Source organism: Salvelinus fontinalis, chromosome 11, assembly GCF_029448725.1.
Source record: "Salvelinus fontinalis isolate EN_2023a chromosome 11, ASM2944872v1, whole genome shotgun sequence".
In the NCBI taxonomy this organism is placed as follows: domain Eukaryota; kingdom Metazoa; phylum Chordata; class Actinopteri; order Salmoniformes; family Salmonidae; genus Salvelinus; species Salvelinus fontinalis.
The window spans coordinates 25,368,636-25,396,421 of record NC_074675.1 but is presented as its reverse complement, the minus strand read 5'-3'; the positions used below and the strand labels follow the sequence as shown (position 1 = coordinate 25,396,421).

The window sequence follows — 27,786 nt, the reverse complement described above, 5'->3', positions numbered from 1 at the left end:
GGTCTGAAGACAAACAGCAGGCGTAGAAACATTCCCCCACTGTACCTACTTTTCCCAGCCCCTCTCCCTGGACCATGCAGACCTACAGTGTTTGTGATTTCCCTTAGCCATGGAGACAGACACATTCAGTAAAATTGTCAAAATAAAATTGACAAAATAACCTTGTCTGAGATTCAGATAGCCTACACCTTTCAAACTCAACTCTGGACCTCAAAGCCAGTTCCAATGCATTTTCCCCATTGTTCCCATCTAAATCGGGGACCGATTTAGACCTGGGACACCAGGTGTGTGCAATTAATGATCAGGTAGAACAGAAAACCAGCAGGCTCCAGACCTCATGGGGTAAGAGTTGAATAGCCCTGGCCTACACTGTAGCCTAAAGTACACTGGTTTATAAAGGGGATTGAAGTCACAAGGAATACAGGCCTAGTCTTCATATTTACTGTTGTTGACAAAACACCTTTACAAATATATACAGTGCCTAGTGAAAGTCTACACACCCCTTGCACAGCCTTCGCATTTTGCAGCCTTACAATTCCATCTAAAAAGGGAATACATTCGATTTTTTCCTTCCGATCTACAAAACCGTCAACATTTTCAAAGTGAAAGAAAATTAAAGAACAGTATCCAAATTCATATATTTTTTTTTTAACAAAGTCATCTTGATTGTGCGTGTCTTCACACCTCAGAGTTCATACTTGGTGGGAAGCAAATATCTATAGAAATAGAAGTAGATTAACGATCTGGGCATATGAGGAAAAAGTGCAAAAGAGAAGATCTGAAAAAGCATTACTTTTCCTTCAGGCAACCACTGACATTCCCCATGTATGTAACAGTAGGGGCGCTGCCACTGTTCAGAAAAACGCATCTAAATAATCTGAAGTAACTTCCTATCACAAGAACTCGCTAGACGCAAGTCAAATTCCTGGTTAGCAACCCCCACGTTGCTCTAAACTACACCTGAGTTTTCAGATGAGGAAAGACGAAGGAGGAGAAGAGGCCACTTTAGACTATTGAGATGCAGCCCATGTCAGTGACGTCCCTGTAGAGTGTCTGAGGAAAGACGAAGGAGGAGACGAGGAGAAGAGGCCACTTTAGACTATTGAGATGCAGCCCATGTCAGTGACGTCCCTGTAGAGTGTCTGAGGAAAGACGAAGGAGGAGACGAGCAGAAGAAGCCACTTTAGACTATTGAGATGCAGCCCATGTCAGTGACGTCCCTGTAGAGTGTCTGAGGAAAGACGAAGGAGGAGACGAGGAGAAGAGGCCACTTCAGACTATTGAGATGCAGCCCATGTCAGTGACGTCCCTGTAGAGTGTCTATCACTGACAGAACAGAAAAACACACTGCAGTGGAACCAGCGGTATTAAAAGGAGTTGGCTTGTGCCATATGTACATTTCTGTAATGTACACGTCAATCAAGCAGACATACAAGTCTGTCAGAGACCAGTGGAAGAGAAGGAGAAGTCGTGTTGACAGGTAGAAACATTGGAAGAAGTGTGAAAAGGGAGAACCGCAGGCAAAAAGGACCCTTAAAAATACATGTCACCAAGCGGGTAAAACACTTTAGCTTGAGTTCTTTTAGTAATGGGAGACTAATAATAAATATAAAAATAATAAAATATATGTACACATTTCAACAATAACAACTATGATAATAATAATACTTTTAAAAAATTGACATACAAATATAATTTGTCTGTAGCTCTACTCTGGTCAGTAAGAAAATTAAGAAATTATAAATTATTATACATAAAAAAATCCAACACCATCGTTTTTCCATTTAGGGTGTCGGTCCTCTCTGTGTTGCAACATTTGAGACGAAAAATAAAAACAATCCTCGATAACCTGAATTCTTCCTATTTTGAAAGACATTTCATGAAAAAGTGTCAGTATAAAGTCTTCCCTTGTGTGACAGACAGGTTGGTGTGTAGCCTCTGGAGTCCAGGAGGAGGAGAGTAAGTGCACTTTGAACTCTGGCATGCTGGAGAGAAGGGTGTGTGTGGTGAGGAGTGGAGGTCTGCTGGGGCTGTCAATACAGGTCTGTCTGAGGAAGTTGTTGGACATGGGAATTCCTGCCTGGTCACCTGACCACACAGGAACGGGATACTACAACAACAAAATGTCTAAATGCATGTAGAGCGGTGATAAAGATGCCAACCTAAAGCAGGTTCCCTTTTCAGAGGGCAGTTTGTGATGATGAGTGCCTTGATTTGAGTGCTTCACCCTGTAACCATGGAGACTACCTCTGCAGAACCGCCCATTGGCTGATCAACGTGTGGGCGGGATTCTGGGGAGGGACCACACAACCTAATATGGGATGGGCAGTGTGAGAGGAGGAGCCAAATCATTCTGACCCACCAATGACTCCAAGTCCCAGAATCCCTCATGGGTACAGGTGCAGTGCTGAGTGACATCACTGTTAACAGGGCAGGGCCCTGTGGTACTAACATCGTGTCAAAGGTCACAGGTCCAGCCACACAACATTCTGTCCATGTCTCCTGTTATTGTCAATGATGCAACTTGGACTGCAAGAGGAAAGAGAGATACAGGGAGAGGGAGAGCAGGGGGAGGGCAAGAAAGGGAGATTCAAGTTGACAGTCAAGCTCAACCCATATCCAAAGACGACATCAATCTGTATAATCCATGACAGTAAATATAAATATGAGGCAGGCTATTTTTATTTGAGCCAAGGTAACTTCAGCTGTCAAGTGAGGTGAATTACCATGTGAGTAACCAGGTGAGTTAGGTGTGTTTACCTGTCGAGGTGACTCGGGGCCTGAGGCCAGAAGTCCAGTGTTGTTCCTCCTGAAGATGCCGTCCAGCCCTGCTGCTGCTTTGGTCACCTTACTGGGCTTTCTTCCTCCTCTGTACGCACTGGGGCTCCTCCTCTTTCTCCCCTCCATCCCTCCTCCGTAGACCAGGGGGCTGGGAGGAGGAAGGGGGCTGGGAGTAGGGCGTAAGGGGCTGGGGTGATCCTTAGTGAGGGGGTAGGGTGTGGTGGTGGTTTGGTCAGGGTTGGAGTACCAGTCCTCAGCCCTGACCCCCACCTCACTGGCACTGTGTCCTAAGGTCTTTCTCCTACCACTAAGGAGGGGCACGCCAGAGCGGAGCATGGGGGTGGGAGTCAGAGTTTGGTAGCTGCTGTTGTTCCCCCTGAGAGTGTCAGAACTAGGTGGAAGGGTGGTCCGCCTCTTCTTGGCCGCGCCACCAGTGGCCCCTGGGGGCCTGATGGGTTTGGTGGTAGTGCCATTACGGGGTTTCCCTAGGGCGGAGACAGGGCCCACGGGCTGGGAGGGGTCCCTGACGCCAAACAACCCTGCTGCTGATGCATCCTGGGGAAAGGCTGTGGAGTAGGGCCCAATGGAGAAGGCTCCGTTGGTGGAGGGAGGGAAGGAGAGGGGGGGAGGAGGGGTGAGAGAGCTGGGGGAGGGAGTGCTGATAGGAGGGCTCCCGAGGGAGAGAGGACTCTCAGCAGCCAGGGGCACCTTTCTGTAACACAGCAGAGGACAGGGACGTTAGAAAAACCAGAGCAATAATGAAATACCTATAGATTTACAGGGGTTCAGAGACATTTCTGTCTAGAATATGAGCTGGCTGCTGATGTCCTATGCCAGAGCCCCAGCAGAACCAGGTCATACTAACATCCGCCATTCCACACCTATTAATAGTGTCTATGAGTCTCTGTGTGTCTTCCCTAGACAGCTGAACTCACTTTCTCCATAGAGCATCACAGAAGTCGAAAGCTGGATGTAAATACATTGGAGTTGGTCCCAGAGCCCCAGAACACGGGCTGACAAATCATTTATGCTGGTACAATAAATACACGCACACACTTTCCTCACCTCCACATCTGAGCGTTGACATGTTTCTCCACCATGCAGTGCAACGCCAGCCTCATCCTGTCCCACCGCCGGTCAAACACATAGTGACCACGTCCCATCAGCCTGCTGCTGAACGCACAGCACTGAGACACGGAGGGAGGGGTTAACAGTCAGAAGAAAAAAAATTGATCAAATCAGCCTGTATGGATGGCTTCAAGCTAGGGGTGTAACGGTTCACCAAACCCATGGTTCGGTACGCATTGAGGTTTTGGGGTCATGGTTCGGTTTCGGGACAGCGGGAAGACTAAAATGCCATTCACAATGTTCAGCACTCAGAATGTTCCTGGCATTGTCTGTTGTGACAGGATTGTTATGTTGGTTTCCACTCTGACGCGGCGTTTGTAGCCATGTGGGAGGTGGGAATTTACCAGTTGTGAAGTCGTAAATACCAGTTGGCTGCATTCATGTGATTTGAACTCATTGAGAAACGCAGATTGGCTAATGGCTAAACTAAAAGTACAGCTATTAGACAGTTATACAGTTCAAATCCACATAAAATAGATTGCGTTTTCTAAATAATGTTTTGTTGTTGCATTTAACTTCTAAAAACGCTGTTATAGAGGCCATTTCCTTAGTAGGTAAAGTCAAAGGTCAGTATGTGGGAGAAGGGGGAGCTCAGGATGATAGACGAGTTTCATAAAAGTAATTACCAGTTGGAGGGCCGTTTGAGTGGTAAATTCCCACTTCCATCTTGGTTACGAACACACCATGACACTGTCTCCTTCAGTGCCAGTGAAGTTTGTAATGTGGCTCGGGCACTTTCACAAGGTACTGGCTGAAACCCCCTATTTTCAACCACCGAAAATAGGCGCATATCCGCGGCTACAAACCAAAGACTGTAATTTTTTTTAACATAGCCTACCTATCGCTCTTATAATTTCTTCGGCCCGGTCAGAATCAGCTCCCACGGGCTGCTTGCATGCGGTATACTGAGGTGATGTCAACGTATTTGTCAACATTTGAGGTGTTGGCAGCCGCATAGGCTATTCTCGTTGAGCATGGCGACATAGAGTTGTGGGTAAAACATTAACAGTATGTCCATCGCTAACGTAATCTACTAGGAAGACAAAATGTTCCCAAACGGGAGATATAAGCGATGGAGGATCCTCCAATTCTGGTTTATCGACCCCACTATAGAACTAGTTCCTGGCTGCGCCTCACAAGAGAGCACATTGAAATGCGCACATTAATCAAAATTTTAATCTTAATTGGCGCATAGTTTGTTTTAATGGAATAGCCTGAAATGGGATTTCTTTTCAGCTCAGATTTATTTATATGTATTAATTTGTGTTCACAGTGCGGACCGAACTTAGGTATCCGTACTGAATGCTACAGTACGAATATGTGTATCGTTACACCCCTACTTCAAGCAGTACGGTGACATGGCAATAGCGCCGCAGCCATTACTAAGGCATTGCTCTAAAGCATTACCATCAGGCAGGCCGGCTGAGGTTTCCTCCATATCGCTTACACAATCAAATCTCTACAAATAGTGTGGGGGGAAAGGGTGGAGCTGGAAGATATTGACATAAAAGTCATTTAACGATACATTTGGTTCGATAACGATAAATACACTCATTTATTATTATTTTTAACTTTCCATTAGGGGCAGGGATCTAGTTTTAACGTGCCAAGTCAGACATGAAAGAAGTCAGCCATTTCATCTAACATGTTCAGGGAATGCACGGATACTTTGAAATAGGATCCAGAATGATCAGATTTATTTTGGGCTCTTAGAGATTCATTTGCCTGCCTCCTTTTTTTGTACATTTAATACATAATTTACCACCTGAGGAAGTGGGAACTCAAAACACATTATCTATATTGCTAAAATCTAAATATATGATATTGTTGCTGGACAGCCATGTAAAGGATCTAACAGCAAATGTAATGTCCAAAAAAAACTTTCCATTGGTAGGCATCAATAGACTACTTAATGTATTGACTGCAAATGGCACGTTCCGCCAGCGAATCATCTCAATTACATACTGTTTGGAAAGTGGTGTAATTTCCTCAATGTTGAGAGTTGAGAAGAAAAAAAATGTATGCTGCCATAAAGCAGAGAATGTTCTAACTACAGTAAAATACCATTTAAAAACTTTGTTTTCCCACAATTCCATTTTGAAACGTTGCTCAAAGTGCTTGCGATTATCAGAATGCATCTGTCCCTCCACGCAAAGTGGGGAGAGAGAGTGAGACCAGGCAACGAAACAAGGACAGGGAAGATACTGTACTTTCAATGCAGAAAGCAAGTTAATGCACATTACAGTTACACAAAATAACGCTTTTAGAACAAAAGCATTGTGTAGCATATTCACTGAAAATTACAGACGTAACCAAAATGCTTCGGTAAGAGGGCAATGTCCATGTCGGTAGTTTTCGGTTTATCTTCCCAGCTCTAGGGAGGGGCTTAGGGTTGATTTCAGTCTGGGTGTTAGACTGAGAGATAAGGGAACACTTTATATAAGATTTACAAGTAGTTTATCAACCATTTATTTGTTTACAGATATTTTAGAAGCAGCTGACATTTTGTGATTACTTACAAACCCTTCGTACAAATTATACAGTTGAATTTGGAAGTTCACATTCACCTCAGCCAAATACATTTAAACTCAGTTTTTCACAATTCCTTAACATTTAATCCTAATAAAAATTCCCTGTCTTAGGTCAGTTAGGATCACCAATTCATTTTAAGAATGTGAAATGTCAGAAGAATAGTAGAGAGAATGATTATTTCAGCTTTTATTTCTTTCATCACATTCCCAGAGGGTCAGAAGTTTACATACACTCAATTAGTATGGTAGCATTGCCTTTAAATTGTTTAACTTGGGTCAAACGTTTCGGGTAGCCTTCCACAAGCTTCCCACAATAAGTTGGGTGAATTTTGGCCCATTCCTCCTGACAGAGCTGGTGTAACTGAGTCAGGTTTGTAGGCCTCCTTGCTCGCATGCGCTTTTTCACTTCTGCCCACAAATGTTCTATAGTATTAAGGTCAGGGCTTTGTGATGGCCACCAATACCTTGACTTTGTTGTCCTTAAGCCATTTTGCCACAACTTTTGAAGTATGCTTGGGGTCATTGTCCATTTGGAAGACCCATTTGCGACCAAGCTTTAATTTCCTGACTGATGTCTTGACATGTTGCTTCAATATATCCACATAATTTTCCTTTCTCATGATGCCATCTATTTTCTGACGTGCACCAGTCCCTCCTGCAGCAAAGCACCCCCGCAACATGATGCTGCCACCCCCATGCTTCACAGTTGGGATAGTGTTCTTCGGCTTGCAAGCATCCCCCTTTTTCCTCCTAACATAACGATGGTCATTATGACCAAACAGTTCTATTTTTCTTTCATCAGACCAGAGGACATTTCTCCAGAAAGTACAATATTTGTCCCCATGTGCAGTTGCAAACCGTAGTCTGGCTTTTTTATGGCGGTTTTGGAGCAGTGGCTTCTTCCTTGCTGAGCAGCATTTCAGGTTATGTCAATATAGGACTCGTTTTACTGTGGATATAGATACATTCGTACCTCTTCACAAGGTCCTTTGCTGTTGTTCTGGGATTGATTTGCACTTTTCACCCCAAAGTACGCTAATCTCTAGGAGACAGAAAGCGTCTCCTTCCTGAGCGGTATGACGGCTGCGTGGTCCCATGGTGTTTATACTTGCGTACTATTGTTTGTACAGATGAACGTGGTACCTTCAGGCGTTTGGAAATTGCTCCCAAGGATGAACCAGACTTGTGAAGGTCGACAGTTTTTATTCCTAAGGTCTTGGCTGATATCTTTTGATTTTCCCATGATGTCAAGCAAAGAGGCACTGAGTTTGAAGGTAGGCCTTGAAAGACATCCACAGGTACACCTCCAATTGACTCAAATTATGTCAATTAGCCTTTCAGACGCTTCTAAAGCCATGACATCATTTTCTGGAATTTCCAAGCTATTTAAAGGCACAGTCAACTTAGTGTATGTAAACTTCTGACCCACTGGAATTGTGATACAGTGAATTATAAGTGAAATAATCTGTCTGTAAACAATTGTTGGAAAAATTACTTGTGTCATGCACAAGTACTATAGTTTGCCAAAACTATAGTTTGTTAACAAGACATTTGTGGAGTGGTTGAAAAACGAGTTTTAATGACTCCAACCTAAGTGTATGTAAACTTCCGACTTCAACTGTACATATTTTTGCACATAGCTACCTTAATCTTAAATGTTGGGTAGACAGGTACAGAAACAGGTACAAGACACTTAACCCAAATTGCTCCTGTAAGTCACCCTGAATAAGAGCGTCTGCTAAATGACTACGGGTACAGGTACATACCCCCAGTGGTCGAGGGTGGTGAGGGGAGTAGTGGCAGGATGGTCGGTCTCCGTCTATGTCAGGGTCATCTGGTGTTCCTGGGTCGCCCTCATCACTGGACAGACGACCGTCCCTGTCCCCTCCTGCCCTCTGCCAGACAGGGACTGGGGGGTCCTGTGTTGAGCCTGGGGGGACGGGGGGGATGGAGGAAAGGAGAGCAGCACCCCCACTACCAGGTACCCTGCCCACAGAGAGGGAGAGAGAACGAAAAAGAGAGAAAGAAAGAGACAGGCAGAAAGAAAGAAAGAAAGAGAAGAGAAAGTGAAAGTAAGAACATGTTTAGAACTAGACACTAACATGACTTACAAAACTAACAAGTGTCAAAATCGGTTTGTTTCACTTTGATTCTGATTCTCCTATCAACAGTAGGATACAGCACCCCCTAGTGGTGTGAGTTTGAACTGACTGATTTTCACAATCAAATAAGTTAATTGGTTGCGTACACAGATTTGCAGGTGTTACAGAAGGTGCAGGAAAATGCTTATGTTACTAGCTCCAACAGCGCAGTAGAATGTCTTACAAATATGCAACTTTGGTCTAACTTTGGTCTAATATTACTGAGCAGCAAACACAGCATCTTTATTGAAAATATTTAACAAGTATGATTCCATTGAATGAATAGAAGCTATACATTGACTTTGGCCTCAGTGCTGCCCCCTACCTTGGTCTGTGTGCATTGGCCCACCGCAGTTTGAGAGTGGAGACGGTTCTGCCATTGTGGCAGTGGGGGGGCAGGGTGGAGGGGGTAGTATCATTGGCACGGGTGCTCTGACTGCCCCCCTGTGACTCCCTCCTCTGCCCTCCCGCCTTATCTTTCTCCTTCGCTCTGCCCTTGTGTTCCGCCAGGAGGATATCAAACTCTTTCTGCCTGCCTGGGACGGCCCGTCGGTGGATCAAGGAGTGAGTCTGGAACAATATAATAATATACAATATAATAACAAAGATAAGTGGACACAAAAGGGCAATAAAAACACATTTAAATGAGACTTAAATTAGTTTCCCCTGGTATCAAGGAAAATAAAGGCAAAATAACGTAATGCGCACTTATGGTCAGAATAAGGTGTGTAGCCAATGAGATGTGAGGTTAGAGGTCAGAGGTTAGAGGCCAGTGTATCTCACCTTGCAGGTGAGTGATCGCGTGCAGGACCGTTTGCTCTCTGGGTCTTGGACTCCACAGTGCTTGTTAGGGTCAAACACCCTCCCTGTAAACACCAGACAGCCATCAAAAATCAAACCAGGTCATCACAGCTGATTTCAGAATTTTGTCTTCCGGAGTACCATGAAGTCATCTTTTGCCAAGAGATCTTGAATGACAGGAGAGAAGTGTTTACAAAGTTGTCTTATAAGACCTACAGTAGACTGTTCTTTCACTGAAACTTCCCCAATTCCACTGTGAAGTTTCCCCTACGTTAAACAGTTCAATTGTCCCTGTAATCTTCCATATGTAATCTCTATATGTAATCTGTATAATCTAGGTAGTTATGGGAGTGTGCGTTGCGTGTGTTTGGGAGATAAGGCGTGTGTGTGCATGCGGGAGATGAAAAGTGTGTGTGTGTCTCTCAGCGTATGTGTTTAGGAGATGAGAGTAGAAGAGGCCAGTTGGAGTCCCAAGCGGTGGGAAGGTTTTTAAGGAGCAGAAGCCTTGGCAGCAGTAGCTCATGAATTATACTTGTAAATCAAAGAGTTGGAGCGACGCACAGCACAGGGACAACAACATATGGGGGGGGAGAAGAGAGAGAGAGAGAGGAGAGAGGAGAGAGCGAGAGAGAGACTGGGAAAAGAGACAGACGAGAGGAGTAAAGGAAGAGAGGAGAAAGGCAAGAGAGGGAAAAGACAGAGCGGCGGAAGAACAAAGAGATAGGAAAGTTGGAAAGAGAGGTACGAGGGAAGTCTCCTCATCAACAGTAGAATTAGCAAGGCCCCAGTGCATAGGATTAGTGTTGAGCAACAGCCTCCACTCTCTCTTCTTTCAAAACAGCCCCCACCCATGCCAAGTTCCTAACCCATAATATGAATCTGTTCATGCCCCGTCACTCTCATGACTGGGCAGCTTTCAAAGGTTAGGGGAGATAAGGAATACGGAGGGGTTTTACACTTATAAACATAGGCTATATATTTACCATGACCTTTATAGTGCTGAGATAGATATGCACATTCCTGGTGGAAGAATTTAAGTTGTTACACATTCCCTACCAGATAAAAGGTACAGTAATACATCGTATGTTCTCTCCATCCGTCTTTGTGTCTGTTCACCTAGGAGGAGGATGAAGTTGGCTCATCTCTGGTCAGTTTTGCATGATCCCTGATTATAATAATTTAGGTATAATATATGCTATTTAGCAGACGCTTTTATTCAAAGGCAACTAACATCATGCATTAACTTCTTGCAACTATAGGGGGTGCTGTTTCGCATTAGCATAATTTTCTCTACAGATTAAACTGCCTAGTACTAAATTCTTGCTCGTACAATATGCATATTACTGTTATTATTGGATAGAAAACACTCTCTAGTTTCTATAGCCGTTTGAATTATGTCTCTGAGTGGAACAGAACTCATTCTACAGCACTTTTCCTCCCAGTGAGTGAGTTTTCAGAACTCTTGGCCTCTGGTTCCAGATCAGTTTTAAAGCCACTGTAAATCCTATGAGGATACAAACACTGCCCACGCCTTCCTCTAGATGACAGTAAGTGGTGACAATTTGAATGGAGTCGATTGCGCAATCATTGGCTCTATAAATCACCAAATACCGGAAGTAGCGTTCCTTTGGACTCTGCGCTCAACGCAAGAAGGATATCTGACTGGCCTTTTTCCAAGCCTTGGTTTAGCCAGTAATATAGCGGCGGTCATCTTTTTACTCGTTATAGGTGCTAGAAACATCATAAGGTAGTTAATTTAAACCGTTTTATAGCAATTTATATCCGTTTAGTGCAATTTTGAGGCATTGCTTTGTAATAGACTTTGAAGCTCCGGGCACGTTTCGAGGTCCCGGTCGTACGTTAGTGGGCATTTCGACGGACAAGTGGACATCTTTCGACCAAAAGAAGATTAGACCCAAGAAAGGATTCATTGTCCAAGATTCTGATGGGAGAACAGCTCACAGTAAGAACAATTTATGATGATAAATCGTGTTTCTGTCGAAAAATGTTAAACGCTTATGCCGCCATTTTGTTTGCTATAGCTTCGCTTGGCGCAACCTGTATTGAAAAGTAAGGATAATTTAAAAAATGTAATTCCGCGATTGTATTAAGAATTAAATTGTCTATCAATCGCTGTCCACCCTGTATTTTTTAGTCAAGTTTATGAGTATTTATGTATAAGACTAGATCACTGTCTAATATGGTGCACGACATTTTCTGACCAGCTGAGCTACTTTTGTCATTGTCTAACCATGATTTTGGTGGCTAAATATGCACATTTTCGAACAAACTCTATATGTATGTTGTAATATGATGTTACAGGAGTGTCATCTGAAGAATTCTGAGAAGGTTAGTGAAAAAATGTATATATTTTGGCGATGATAACGATATCGCTCTCTTTGGCTAGAATCAATGCTCGGGTAACGTTTGCATATGTGGTATGCTAATATAACGATTTATTGTGTTTTCGCCGTAAAACACTTAGAAAATCTGAAATGTTGTCTGAATTCACAAGATCTGTGTCTTTCCATTGCTATGTGCTGTGTATTTTTAAGAAATGTTTTATGATGAGTAAATTGGTAATACACGTTGCTCTCTGTAGTAATTCTAGGAGCTTTGGTGAGATTTGTGATGCTGGCTGCAATGGCAAACTATGATTTATACCTGAAATATGCACATTTTTCTAACAAAACCTATCCTATACCATAAATATGTTATCAGACTGTCATCTGATGAGGTTTTTTCTTGGTTAGTGGCTATCAATATCTTAGTTTAGCCGAATTGGTGATAGCTACTGGTGTTGCGAGAAAATGGTGGACAAAAAAAATGGTGATTTTTGCTAACGTGTTTAGCTAATAGATTTACATATTGTGTCTTCCCTGTAAAACATTTTAAAAATCTGAAATGGTGGCTTTATTCACAGGATCTGTATCTTTCATTAGGTGTCTTGGACTTGTGATTTAATGATATTTAGATGCTACTATTTAATTGTGACAATATGCTAGCGATGCTAATCAGTGTGGGGGGGGTGGGGGGTGCTCCCGGACCCGGGGTAGAGGCTCCTGAAAGGTTAATACATTTTCGTGTGGGTGGCACCAGCGGGAAATCGAACCCATGATCATTGGCGTTGTCAGCACCATCCCACCAACTGAGCCACACATGATAATGAAGGTAGGATTGGGGTTAGGGTACACTGATCCTAGATCTGTGGTTAGACTGTGTTCTCACCTGACAGTCTCCTATGAGGCCTGGGCGTCTTGGTTCCATTCTGCTGTTTCCTGTCCAGGGGGGAGGGGGTTGCGGGGGTCCGAGGGGAGGGAGAGGGTCTGCGGTGATTCAAAGGGGAGGGGGTAGAGGAGGGTCGTTTGTCCAGGGGAGAGCGGGCCGGGCTGGGCCGGCGGTCCACCAGGGAGAGGGGTGTGGTGGAGCAAGGGGTGGTTAGGCCGCGGCCGGACACCAGCTTTTCCTGAGACCCCCTGAGGGGAGCTGGGGGGGTCAGGGAGGGGAGGAGGGAGGAGGGAGAGGAGCAGGAGGTGGTGGAAGAAAAGCAGTTGACTCTGACGTGTGTTCCCCTCTCTGCCCGGCCCAGACATGGCATCTTCTCCAGACTCACTACTGGCAACGACACACTGGGGGGAGAGAGAGAGAGAGAGAGGGGGATGGAGCGACAGATAAAGCAAGAGAGTGAGGAATGATAGAGGGAGGAGTGGGGGGGTGCTAATTGATTGAGTGGAAAATTGTGGGATTATTTTTATTCAAAAAAAATAACCATGACAGGGATTCGATGCAGGAAATGTCTGCATGTTCACAAGATTTGGCCTGTTTGTGCACCCACCATGTCTTGCTGCGGACACCCTTGGGAGGATAGACAGCGAGCGGGGCCTTGTTGAAGCGGGAGTGGGGGTAGTCTCTGGGGACCCTGAAGGGCAGAGGGGGAGTAGGACCCGGGGTGGGGGACACTGCCACATTGGGCTTCACAGAGACCACTGGACCCCTGGAGGGGCACGGGGAGCCGTGCCGACGCTCTGAAACACACACACACACACAGAGGTTCAGGAGAAATACAGACTGAATACAGACTGAGCGTGAACCCACCTGGTAAACACCCAGCATCATGAAAATATCTTAACACTGTAGATCACTGACTGGTCAGTTATTCACACAATGAATCTGTGATGTTTGTAAGTGATCCATGGCTCCAGACTGCGACTATTTGACTCTAATTTTATTAGTGGTCGCATCGGTGCGAGCTGCACATTTTACATTGTCACTCACTCAAACCAGCTAAAAAGCACGATTTGGTCAAACAGTGAAAAAGCTCTGACGAAGGCCGTGAGGCAGATACGTAAGCTTATTAAAGAAAGATCAGTGATACTATCAAGAGCAATGTGCGGTTTCCTTTTTCCTTCGTCAAAAAGTGAAGTACATTATACTCATGATTCCTATAAAGTAAGTGTCCGATTGTATAACATCTCAAAATCCAATTGCAGGAAAAACACAGCTTTGGACGCAACTACTGTTGTCCCTGTCGAAGAGAGGAGGGTCTCAGCTTTTTATAGATATCATTTTGTTGTGTTACAGCCTGAATTTAGCACGGATTAAATTTAGATTTGTTTGTCACTGGACTACACACAATACCCCATAATGGCAAAGTGGAATAATGTTTTTCAAATTGTTTACAAATTAATAAAAAATGCTGAAATGTCTTGAGTCAATAAGTATTTAACCCCTTTGTTATGGCAGGCCTAAATAAGTTCACGAGTAAAAATAAGAAGTTGCATGGACTCACTCTGTGTGCAATAATAGTGTTTAACATGATTTTTGAATGACTACCTCATCTCTGTACCCCGGAAACATACAATTATCTGCAAGGTCCCTCAGTCGAGCAGTGAATTTCAAACAGATTCAACCACAAAAACCAGGGAGATTTTCCAATGCTTCGCAAAAAAAGGCACCTATTGGTAGATGGGTAAAAAATTTAAAAGCAGACATTAAATATCCCTTTGAGCATGGTGAAGTTATTAATTACACTTTGGATGGTGTATCAATACACCCAGTCACTACAAAGATACAGGTGTCTTTCCTAACTCAGTTGCCGGAGAGGAAGGAAACCACTCAGGGATTTCAACACGAAGCCAATGGCAACTTTAAAACAGTTACAGAGTTGAATGGCTGTGATGGGAGAAAACTGAGGATGGATAAACAACATTGTAGTTACTCCACAATACTAATCTAATTGACAGAGTGAAAATAAGGAACCCTGTACAGAATACAATTATTCCAAAATTTGCAACAAGGCACTAAAGTAATACTGCAAAAAATATGGCAAAGCAATTGACTTTTTGTCCTGAATACAAAGTTATGTTCAGGGCAAATCCAATATAACATATTACCCACCATTTTTTTAAAGCATAGTGGTTGTTAAGTACTGGGGAGTTTTTCAGGATAAAAAGAGAAACGGAACAGAGCTCAGCACAGTCAAGTTCCTAGAGGAAAACCTGATTCAGTCTGCTTTCCACCAGACACTGGAAAATGAATCAACCTTTCAGCAGGACAATAGCCTAAAACATGAAGCCAAATCTACATTGGAGTTGCTTACCAAGAAGACAGTGAATGTTCCTGGGTGGCCGAGGTAGTGTTTACTTAAATATGCTTGAAATCTATCGCAAGACCTGAAAATGGTTATCTAGAAATGATCAACAATTTGACAGCGCTTGAAGATTTGTTTAAAAAGACAAATTGGCAAATGTTGCACAATCCACGTGTGGAACGCTCTTGTACTTATCCAGACAGACTCACATCTGTAATAGCTGCCAAAGGTGCGAAGGTGGGTAACATGTATTGACTCAGGGGGTTGAATACTTATCTAATCGAGATAGCGTTTTATTTTTCATATTTCAAAAAATATATATATATAATTTTTCTTCCACTTTGACAGAGTATTCTTTTGTAGATCGTTGACAAAAATGAAAGACAATTCATTTTAAATCCACACAACAAAACGTGGAAAAAGTCAAGGGGTGTGAATAGTTTCTGAAGGCACTGTATCCCTCTCATTATTACCTTAGGTCTACCATATTTGTAGGTTATTAAAAATACAACTTAAAAAAACTTTGAGATAACCTAACGGAGTTCTAGGCTAATTGTTTGAACATGAGATAGTGCGGTGGGAGAAATCATCCGCTATTGGAGAAAGAGAAAAAACAAACATTGTTTGACTGGACATTTAGCGTTGCTTTGGTGAAACTAGGCCACGTCTACATTGTTCTCTTGCATTCTGTAAATATAAGATATTCATTGAAATAGCAAATGGGAATATAGCAATATAGACAATTTTCTCGGAATGTCACCCATGCACTGCCCTGCTGTGCACCGCTCTTCTCTTTAATACGCGAGGCCAGTCAAGTTGAAATAGGTTGGGTATCACCATCGACGACGGCTGTCAATCATCCTCGATAGACGATACTATCGTAATATCGCCCAACCCTAGTTACTTGTACGGACACTGAGGTATTTAAGAAGTGGTGACACTATTGAAGGAATTGGCCGACAAATCTATTGTTAGCCTATAATTGCCTACCAAACAGGACGGCCTACCTCTTATTTCTTAAATAGGAAGAAATAGGCTCCAACACAAAGCCCTCTTTTTGTTAGTTAATTCGTGAAATTAAAATGCACCATGTGCTTTTCACCTCCGGATTGATTGCGCAGCGGATGCAGCTTCCCATTTCAGCAACCCAAAGCTGACTTGGAAGTTACTCGACACTGGCTTATTGCGAGGTCAATTACTCTGATTGAGAAAAAGCCTAATCATGGGCAATGAAACATGTTGAGGCAAATATCAAGTATGACGAATATGAGCCCGGTCCAAAAAAAAAAATGTTAACCCCCCCCCCCCCCCCCCGAGTAATTTTCTAACTGTCCCTTAATGCATATAAAGATGTAGGCAAATTCATCTCCACAACAAAAATAAAGAACATCGGTAGCCCTATTTTGACAGTAAAATATCACAATATCCTATTTGTCAACCCAAAATTCATGAAAATCACTGGATTAGGTTGCACATCAAAATATCTTGAATCATACATTCCTGCTTGGACATGTTGGATGAAACAACTTATTTATTTAACAGCATCTCAGTAGCCTATTACACTTCTTAATAAAGCACTGTGAATGACTTGACAAGATTACTATAAAAATATACAGTACCAGTCAAAAGTTTAGACACCTACTCATTCAAGGGTTTTTCTTTATTTTTACTATTTTATACATTGCAGAATAATAGTGAAGACATCAAAATTATGAAATAACACATGGAATCATGTAGTAACCAAGAAAGTGTTAAACAAATCAAAATATATTTTATATTCTACAAAGTAGCCACCCTTTGCCTTGACAGCTTTGCACACTCTTGGCATTCTCTCAACCAGCTTCACCTGGAATGCTTTTCCAACAGTATTGAAGGATTTCCCACATATGCTGAGCACTTGTTGGCTGCTTTTCCTTCACTCTGCAGTCCAACTTATCCCAAATCATCTCAATTGGGTTGAGGTCAGGTGATTGTGGAGGTCAGGTGATTGTGGAGGCCAGGTCATCTGATGCAGCACTCCATCACTCTCCTTCTTGGTCAAATAGCCCTTACACAGCCTAGAGGTGTGTTGGGTTATTGTCCTGTTGAAAAACAAATGATAGTCCCAATAAGCGCAAACCAGATGGTATGGCGTATCGCTGCAGAAGACTGTGGTATCCCTGCTGGTTAAGTGTGGATTGAATTCTAAATAAATCACGGACAGTGTCACCAGCAAAGCACCCCCACACCTCCTCCTCCAAGCTTCACGGTGGGAACCACACATGCAGAGATAATCCGTTCACCTACTCTGTGTCTCACAAAGACACAGCGGTTGGAACCAAAAATCTCACATTTGGATTCATCAAACCAAAGGACAGATTTAAACCGGTCTAAAGTCCATTGCTTGTGTTTATTGGCCAAGGCAAGTCTCTTCTTATTGGTGTCCTTTGGTAGATGTTTCTTTGCATCAATTCAACCATGAAGGCCTGATTCACACAGTCTCCTCTGAACAGTTGATGTTGAGATGTGTATGTTACTTGAACTCTGTGAAGCATTTATTTGGGCTGCAATTTCTGAGGCTGCTAACTCTAATGAACTTATCCTCTGCAGCAGGTAACTCTGGGTCTTCCTTTCCTGTGGCAGTCCTCATGAGAGCCAGTTTCATCATAGCGCTTGATGGTTTTTGCGACTGCACTTGAAGAAACTTTCAAAGCTCCTGACATTTTTCATATTGACTGACCTTCATGTCTTAAAGTAATGATGGACTGTTATTTCGCTTTGCTTATTTAAATTGTTCTTGGCATAATATGTCACTACACAAATGATTGGCTCAAACGCATTATGAAGGAAATACATTTGACAATTCAACTTTTAACAAGGCACACCTGTTAATTTAAATACATTCCAGGTGACTACCTCATGAAGCTGGTTGAGAGAATGCCAAGAGTGTACAAAGCTGCCATCAAGGAAAAGGGTGGCTTCTTTGAAGAATTTCAAATATAAAATATATTTTGATTTTTTGAACACATTTTTGGTTACTACATGATTCCATATGTGTTATTTCTTCACTATTATTCTACAATGTAGAAAATAAGAAAAAATAAGAAAAACCCTGGAATGAGTAGGTGTCTCCAAACTTTTGATTGGTCCTGTATATTGCGTGACAATGTTTTTTTTTATGGGTGCGACCAAATCATGAGCTGGTACCACCAACTGAAAGCGTTAGTCTGAAACTCAGTGATCCATATTGCAGTAGAGGGCATTGGAGAGAGACAGAGAGAGGAGAGGATAGAGAAGGAAGGAAGGAAGGAGGACTAAAGGAGAGGAAACTTACGGTTCTGGCTATGCATGTCTTTGGGGGAGGGGGGGGGGGGGTGAGGAAGGTGGGGAGGTCCTTTACTCTCTCTGCCTCACTGGGACTCTACTCCCCAGACACCTAGTCGGGACAGAGGGACATGTCAAAAACCCACATGGGCGCTCCCACACACACACACACACCCACACCCACGCCACACGCACTCTCCCGTACACCCACACGCGCTCTCGTGCGCACCCACACTCGCTCTCCTACGCACCCACACCTCATTAAATGCTTATTGTAGACCTACTACGCACGCAGACTTTGCACTAAAATTAGGGAGGAAAGCTTACGAACTGCAGCGGGGATAAAATAATGCATTATATCACTGTCAGCAAATCAAACTATTCATGATTATTAATTCTGTTCTGCCCTGGCAATTTCCTAAATAGACTGGGCCCCGGCACCACAGCCATCCTGCCAACTGTCCTCAGCCAACTACTGTCTGACAGGCTGTATCACCCACTCCACAGAATCTGTCTCATTGGTCACAGTTTAGTGACTGACAGTGTGAGGAGCCAATACGATGACAGTGTGTGGGAATGACAGGGAGATTGCCTTACCCTGCCAATGAGTGCTGAAATACCAACAGCTCGTTAGAACAACAGGGATGAATGAGCACACAGATTAAGCAGGTGTCAGGGCGTGTGTGTGTATGCCAGGCGGCAGTCGTGCGTGTGTTCCAGGTATTGTGTGAGTGTGTAACTGCGTTCGTCAGGCAGGTGTATGTGCAGGTGAGTAAATAGGCAAAGGTAAAGCAGAGGGGCAGCTGTATCGGGAGCGAGGACCAAAGTCCACCTCATTCCGGTATGCAGCAGTAGTAGTAGCAGCAGCAGTAGTTACACAGCAGCCAATTCAGATTCACACACACATTGGTTTATTTACAACTGTAGTTTAGAGTACATCGAACAATGCAACCAAGTCTAAATCGTGTACATCTGCCCTTCCAAGGTACAAGCGATCCCCTAACACAGATCTTGGATCAAAATACCCTATCCTAACCTTAAACATTATTATGGGGGTTTAAAACTATCTGAACCTGTGTCAGTGGTTAGGGCCAACGTCTACCCAGTCCCTCAAGCCCGTTGCCATGGCATTGCCGAGCGAGTGAGGCGGCGGCTAGCGTGAGAGCCGAGTAAGCCTAGCAGCCACAGGAAGTAGGAAGCTGAGAGTCAGCATCGCACTGAGAGCTCAGCTGTGTTCGTTTACATCCTCACTGCCACCGCTAGAGGAAGACACCCACCACAGAGAGAGAAAGAGAAAGAGAGAGAGAAAAAAAGAAAGAGAGAGAGAAGCGCCAAAACCTTCTGCAACAGCCAATACATTTCATAACATGACACATCACTAAACTACTCTATACAAATCAACACTACACTAAACCTCACACACACACACACACACACACTATCACTGCAGCTGCTTCAACACAACAACTGCCCACACTGGCACCAAAGCAAGCACACAAACAACTAACTGCCTTGCCAACACACCACACTGCAGGGAGTGCCAGCCCACACATCAAAGTCAGGAAACGAAACTAAGCTGAGAGGAGAGAGCCTGCAAGGAGCTCAATTAATCCAGGAACATAAGGGCAGGCACCAGACAACACACACACCCTATGAATAACAGTCTAGCACACACACACACCCAACCTCTGAATAACATACAAAAGCTTTTCCGTTAAACTGCTTAAATCAGCCTCCGCCGCCAGCTACAGATGGGCAGAGAGAGAAACAGAGCTGGGTATAAACTGTCTGTCTGACTCCTGCAGACAGGCTGGCTGGCTGTCAGAAAGAGTATTTCTCGCCACACACACACACACACACACACACACACACACACACACACACACACACACACACACACACACACACACACACACACACACACACACACACACACACACACACACACACACACACACACACACACACACACACACACACACACACACACACACACACACACACACACACACACACACACACACACACGAGTAGAGCTGGAGGAGCATAGCTGAAAGGCATTGACCCCTGAGCAGAGCTGACCTCAGAGCCTGTCAGTGAACAGCTGTTGGGAGAGGAAGATATCCTGTTTCCCTTAACCACAGATCTAAGGTCAGATTTACATGCGTTATAACCAGATTTACATGTCTGAGAGGACTGCAGCTGGAGGCAATAACCTGCAGGGGGCAGGTAAGCGGAGCACTCAAGGGGGGCGTGTGTGGGCATTTGCATGTGTGTTTTGCCTGTCTCTTGGCACAGACGGACTCCTCGCTCTAGGACATGAGCAGCTAGCCAGCAGCATATGTAAGCGCGCTCCGCTTACTGGTGATCAACCCGAGCGTAAGCAAACGGACAGACAAGAGCTGGTTTTCAATTATTATTATTATTTTTTTTTAATCTTTAAATCTGCATTGTTGGAAATGGACCTGTAAGTAAGCATTTCACTGATAGTCTACACCTGTTGTCTACAAAGCATGTGACATATAAAATGTGATTTTGATTTGGTCCAGCACTGACCAATGTTGGGGGTCTCTTACTGTAATGGGTTAGAGTTAGGGGTCTTACCATAGTGGGTCTGGGTAATGTGTCAAGGTCAGGGTGGTTTGTACTGTAAGGGTAGTGTCAGAGTTAGGGTGGTACATAAAGCTAGTGTGTTAGGGTTCTTACTGTAGTGTGTTTGGGTACTGGGTAGTGTGTAGGGATTAGGGTTCTTACCGTAGTGGGTGAGGATGCCCTGGGGTTTGACCACTTGGTTGCAGACATGGCAGACGACGAGACAGAAATCCTCCTGGTTGGGAAACTGGCCAAACACGTGCATCTCTACAGAAGACAGAGACAGGAACTGGGGTGAGCGAAGGGACAGGGGCTGAACTAGGAGTAAAATCAGAAAGCTGCCTAGACATTTTTTTTTCTTTTTTTACCTTTATTTAACTAGGCAAGTCATTTAAGAACAAATTATTGTTTACAATGCGGCCTACACCGGCCAAACCCGGACGACACTGGGCCAATTGTGCGCCTGCCCTATGGGACTCCCAATCACATTGATCTAAGCGCAGCTTTGTTGTTTTCTCCTATGGTTAATGTCGGGGGGGGGGGGGGGGGGGGGGGGGTTGAGCTGATCCAACTTCCAAACAAGCAATCTTACTCATCAGGTTAGCGTTTTGTCATGAATCTTGTTCTGGAAAATGATGTGGATATATTGAAGCAACATCTCATTGGAGTGGCCATCACAAAGCCCTGACCTCAATCCTATAGAACATTTGTGGGCAGAACTGAAAAAGTGTGCGCGAGCAAGGAGGCCTACAAACCTGACTCAGTTACACCAGCTCTGTCAGGAGGAATGGGCCAAAATTCACCCAACTTATTGTGGGAAGCTTGTGGAAGGCTACCTGAAACATTTGACCCAAGTTTAACAATTTAAAGGCAATGCTACCAAACACTAATTGAGTGTATGTGAACTTCTGACCCACAGGGAATGTGATGAAATAAATAAAAGCTGAAATAAATAATTCTCTCTACTATTATTCTGACATTTCACATTCTTAAAATAAAGTGGTGATCCTAACTGACCTAAGACGGAATTTTTACTAGGATTAAATGTCAGGAATTGTGAAAAACTGAGTTTAAACGTATTTGGCTATGGTGTATGTAAACTTCCGACTTCAACTGTATATATGTATGTATGTATGCATGTATGTATGTATACATACATACTAGAGGTCGACCGATTATGATTTTTCAACACCGATACCGATTATTGGAGGACCAAAAAAAAGCAGATAATGATTAATCTGCCGATTTTTATATATATATATATATATAAAATATATATATATATATATATATATATATATATTTGTAATAATGGCAATTACAACAATACTGAATAATTACTTTTAATTTAACTTAATATAATACATCAATAAAATCAATTAAGTCGCAAATAAATAAGGAAACATGTTCAATTTGGTTTAAATAATGCAAAAACAAAGTGTTGGAGAAGAAAGTAAAAGTGCAGTATGTGCCATGTAAAAAAGCTAACGTTTAAGTTCCTTGCTCAGAACATGAGAACATATGAAAGCTGGTGGTTCAATTTAACATGAGTCTTCAATATTCCCTGTTGAGAGGTTTTAGGTATTATAGGAATTATAGGACTATTTCTCTCTATACCATTTGTAATTCATATACCTTTGACTATTGGATGTCTTATAGGCACTAGAGTATTGCCAGCCTAATCTCGGGAGTTGATAGGCTTGAAGTCATAAACAGCGCTGTGCTTGAAGCATTGCGAAGAGCAGCTGGCAAACACAGGAAAGTGCTGTTTGAATGAATGCTTACGAGCCTGATGCTGCCTACCACCGCTCAGTCAGACTGCTCTATCAAATATCAAATCATAGACTTAATTATAATATAATAAACACACAGAAATACGAGCCTTAGGCCTCCCGGGTGGCGCAGTGGTCTAGAGCACTGCATCGCAGTGCTAACTGCGCCACCAGAGTCTCTGGGTTCGCCCCCAGGCTCTGTCGCAGCCGGCCGCGACCGGGAGGTCCGTGGGGCGACGCACAATTGGGCTAGCGTCGTCCGGGTAAGGGAGGGTTTGGCCGGTAGGGATTTCCTTGTCTCATCGCGCTCCAGCGACTCCTGTGGCGGGCTGGGCGCAGTGCGTGCTAACCAAGGGGGCCAGGTGCACGCTGTTTCCTCTGGTGCGGCTGGCTTCCGGGTTGGAGGCGCGCTGTGTTAAAGAAGCAGTGCGGCTTGGTTGGGTTGTGCTTCGGAGGACGCATGACTTTCGACCTTCGTCTCTCCCTAGCCCGTACGGGAGTTGTAGCGATGAGACAAGATAGTAATTACTAGCGATTGGATACCACGAAAATTGGGGAGAAAAGGGGATAAAATGTATTTAAAAAAAATAAATAAATAAAAATAAAAAATACGAGCCTTAGGTCATTAATATGGTCAAATCCGGAAACTATCATTTAGAAAACAAAACGTTTAATCTTTCAGTGAAATACGGAACCGTATTTTATCGAACGGGTGGCAACCCCCTAAGTCGAAATATTGCTGTTACATTGCACAACCTTCAATGTTACGTCATAATTATGTAAAATTCTGGCAAATTAATCACGCTTTTGTTAAATCATCACCTGTTTGGTGAAGTAGGCTGTGATTCTATGATAAATTAACAGGCACCGCAATGATTATATGCAACGCAGGACAAGCTAGTTAAACTAGTAATATCATCAACCATGTGTAGTTAACTAGTGATTAAGATTGACTGTTTTTTATAAGATAAGTTTAATGCTAGTTGCAACTTACCTTGGCTTCTTGTTGCACTCGAGTAACAGGTGGTCAGCCTGCCACTCAGTATCCTCATGAATTGCAATGTAATCGGCCATAATCGGCGTCCAAAAATGCCGATTACCGATTGTTATGAACACTTGAATTCGGCCCTAATTAATCGGCCATGCTGATTAATCGGTCGACCTCTAATATATATATGTACACATTAAAATACAAAAACACAGTCATGAAAAGTACAAGTAAAACATCACAAATCACCTAGAAAAACAGTTACATTCCTCCACAAATAAGTCGCCAATCAATACTCTAAACTGCTCGAATGGCACAGAACATTAGGATTAAAAGTATTTTGAATTTTCTTCCCGCAATTTTTTTGTACGATTTAAAAAACATATATATATATTTTTTTACCTTTTAACCAAGCAAGTCGGTTAAGAACAAATTCTTATTTACAATGACGGCCTACACCGAAATAAAACCCGGACGACGCCGAGCCAATTGTGTGCCGCCCTATGAGCCTCCCAATCACGTCTGGTTGTGATACAGCCGGGAATCGAAACCAGGTTGTCTGTAGTGACGCCTCTAGCACTGAGATGCAGAGCCTTAGATCGCTACGCCACTCGGGGAGCAATACAGTGCTTTCAAATGAAAAGCAGATTTACCTAGATCGGTGGAGACCCTAGGAACCCCAGGAGATAACCAATCCTGTACACGGGTTAGGCAACTCAGGTGTCTATACTTCAACAGCAAAGTTAGATAAGATGTAAGTTTATGAAGTAGGGCCTTGTAAACAAAAAGGGAGCAATGTACAGATCTACGGGTCTTTAGTGAAGTCCTGCCAACCTTTTGATACAGGGATGCAGTGATGAATATCAAATCTGTCACCTGTAACAAATCGAAGGGCACTGTGGTAGATGGCTTCCAAAGGTTTAAGAGTAGTAGTTGCTGCACAGATATTTCAACTAGTCGGCTTAGGGATTCGAACAAGCAACCTTTTGATTACTGGTCCAACGCTTTTAACTGCTAGGCTACCTGCCGCCCTATTTATTAACAATGAAAATGCTTTGTATGAAGTACATTTAATTACCCATGTGGCACTATTAAATACAAGGATGACATTTGAAATTGTTAATTGAATAAAAACAACCAACTTTGAAATGTAGTGTTTATGACGTTCACTCCGTTAAAAAAATGACATGTAGCCATCGATGATGGTAGCCTATACACGTTTCGCGCTTGTTGATTTTGTTGGCCAATCAAAGCTGCTCCACAGTCAGAGGTTCCATGTGTGGCAAGTGAAGTGAGAGATCTCTAATCAATGCCAAATGGAATTAAAAGTTAGCTAAATGAGAAGGAGTGGCCTACAACAAACAACCAAGAGGTAGGCTGTTGTTTAATCTGAATCATGGTTTTGCCATTTGTTTACAGGGATGGGGGAGTGCAGTGATTGTAGCCTCAATTAGCTAGTTATCTAGCTGGCTAACTTGCCATCTTAGCTATCTTATGCATATCGATTTGATGCAGTAAAAAAAGGCACCGTCTTTGGATGCTAAATAAGCAGCAGCTAATGTTACAAGTTTGTCTAACTAGCGCGGGCCACCGTGGCTACTTTCTAGTCTCTCAGTCTCACAAATACACACCGGCCCCTCCTCCGAGCAGAACCATCTGCGTCTCTCCCTCACGCAAGGGCTCAGACTAAAAATATACGTTAAAAAAAACAACATGTATTTCAACTATCCGGATATCCAAGAAAAAAAATCAAACAAATCATGATATTATTCTAATAGTGAAATTATTTCAAATGCCCATCCCTAAACCAGAAACAACGAGTATAGTACTTATAAAAGCAACAAAAAAAAATCATCTGTCTCTGCCAAGACAAATGAGAACAGTGTGTAGCTTACTGCCTCGCTCGCCTGCCAGAACAACAGAAACTGCCAAAACAGTGCTGCTAAAACAATCTGTCTTTCGTGAATGAGCGCTACCCAGGCAGAGAGAAACATACTGTCTGTCAGACACCCGCTGAGAATTTCTTTTTAAAGCGGGGATAACATTTTTCTATATTTGTGCATTGTCAAGTCTCACTTATCCTCGTAAACAACATTGTAAGATAATGAATTGAATTATAGACTACATCGGCTGTTGACCTATGTAGTGGAGAGGGCATAATGCTGAGTTTACCATATAACTATGGGCATAATCACTGTCTGGCACTAATCTCAGAGATGACTAGGCTATAGGTCTGTAATGACGTCACTCAGTCATCTTCAGCGCCAGTTAGCTATTACTGTCTGCTTGACACATGGTATGGCCTCATCAGTGGGTGGTGTGTGTGTGTCTCACAACCTGCCTGACTCTTGGCCGGGGATCAACAACACTGGGAGACTCCATTCTGGCTGAGTGAGTGAGAAGATCTCCTTACCTTAACCATTAGGGGGTCCAGGGGAAACACAACTGGCCTTAGTTCAGTATCTAAAGGGCAAGTCAATCTTACTCTGTCTCAGTGTGTTAGCCTGGGATCAGCAGTCAGAACATATTGGTGAATCCAGTCTAGCTGGGACTGAGAGAGGCTGCTTTGGCACTCACAGTCTGGCTGAACTGAAGACTGGGGAGTTAGTTATGAAGTGTACTACACTTGAATGTTGCTCCTGTCTGTCACTCTGGGTGGCCCTCCAACCTATAGTCATCAAATCCCCTCATTTGTACAGTATAGGTAGAGCCAATAACCTCTAGGGTACAAACTCTAGGTAAGCAGGAAGGGAACATACTCATACACACGTGACATTTCTTGCTTGGCCAATATCATGGCACTAAATATCAATCCATTTGTAATTAACAAACGCTAACATTCATCATCATACATAAAACATAGTTTACCTTCATAATAAACAGTGTTAGGAAAAATGTATGCTGTGGTCGTCCCTTAGCTTTGAATTTGACAGGCTGTGCCGTGTTGTGTGGCTGTGGTGTTAAAATATGCAAGAATGTTGGCAGGAATGCTGGAGTGACACCTGGAGCGTCATCAGTCCACAAGAACAAGAACAACAAAAACAAGGCTCAGATGACAGTCACTACAGCACGTTTTGATCAACCTTACCTTCTTTGCTGAGTTTAGTTCCTTCCCAGTTGTGGTACAGCTCTTTCAAACGGTTTTCGACGAGTGAGTCTGTATTAAAATAATATAAGAAAATAGAGTTCGTATTAGAGTTCATGTACGATCGGTTAGTTGGTGGTTGAAAAAAAACATAAATCTCACGCACGCCACGCTGAAACGTGTCATTACGTCTAGCTAGATAGCTAGCTCGCAGCTGTAACGTTAACTGACGAGCTGCCTTGATAAATCAAGGAAACTGTCACCAACAAGCAACGAAAGTTATCGTAGCCAGACAGACATCAGTAAACTAACCCATGCGCATTACAAGCATATTGAGAATGCGTCAAATGAATACCGAGCATTTGTAAACATGAGTTTTATAGATTTGTTATGAATTTGGTAACTAGCTAATTATTTTTCAGTTTTGACAGATGCATGGAGGACAACTCAACACTGTTCGCACGTGCCATTTTTTATAGAAATGAATGACAACATTGGACTTGCACTTACTGTCAGAATAGTGTAATTTTGCTGCGCTGATAAAAGTTGACCAAGGTTTGCACAGGAACGTATCCGGATTTGGTAGTTGGCGATTCAATGTCGCCATTGCACTTCCTTCTTGTTGCTTGATTTTTTCCCATCTACTTCGCAGTGAGACTAGCGAGGCACCTGACGTCACCTTCGTCGTGTTCCGTCTTAGCTCGGCCACTGACGGCAAGGAGTTGAAAGGTTGCAAAGGGGTGTGTGCGCCTCTGAAGTTCATAAGTTCAAACGTTTGTTTTTCTGATACATAAATTACACGTGTGTTGTTTTTTCTCAAATTGCATTTCACCCATTGTTTATTTGCTGAAATATATTCCAATGTCTTACATATTAAATATGTTTTAGTTAATGTTTCACTAACAGTATAATATTTAGGCTGGCAATAGCAAAAGTAATGTACAGCACACTTGACCAATATATGAGTAAAATTATAGTATATTACAGTACAACAACGCGCAGTCGTTATGAAGCAGCAATATCCTAGTCGGTCAATAATAATTGTACTACAGACAAAAATGTTGGACACTTTTG

General features: G+C 43.1%; 1 protein-coding gene across 2 annotated transcripts; it reads right to left on the bottom strand.

The window, feature by feature from the left end:
• Nucleotides 1–426: 426 nt before the first annotated feature.
• On the bottom strand, nucleotides 427–27,382 carry LOC129865371 (ataxin-7-like protein 1). Of its 2 annotated transcripts, XM_055938115.1 has the most exons (11): nucleotides 27,223–27,382; nucleotides 26,716–26,784; nucleotides 21,030–21,134; nucleotides 13,218–13,407; nucleotides 12,611–13,011; nucleotides 9,365–9,447; nucleotides 8,907–9,151; nucleotides 8,207–8,426; nucleotides 3,847–3,968; nucleotides 2,761–3,493; nucleotides 427–2,529 (listed from the first exon to the last, which is right to left on the bottom strand). In XM_055938115.1, the coding sequence occupies exons 1-11, from the start codon at nucleotides 27,317–27,319 to the stop codon at nucleotides 2,512–2,514; spliced, it is 2,283 nt and encodes a 760-aa protein (XP_055794090.1). In that variant the 5' UTR covers nucleotides 27,320–27,382; the 3' UTR covers nucleotides 427–2,511. The 2 variants fall into 2 exon arrangements, with proteins under 2 accessions (XP_055794090.1, XP_055794089.1); XM_055938114.1 differs by lacking the exons at nucleotides 21,030–21,134; nucleotides 26,716–26,784; nucleotides 27,223–27,382 and adding an exon at nucleotides 18,286–18,385.
• Between the last annotated feature and the right edge of the window lie 404 nt (nucleotides 27,383–27,786).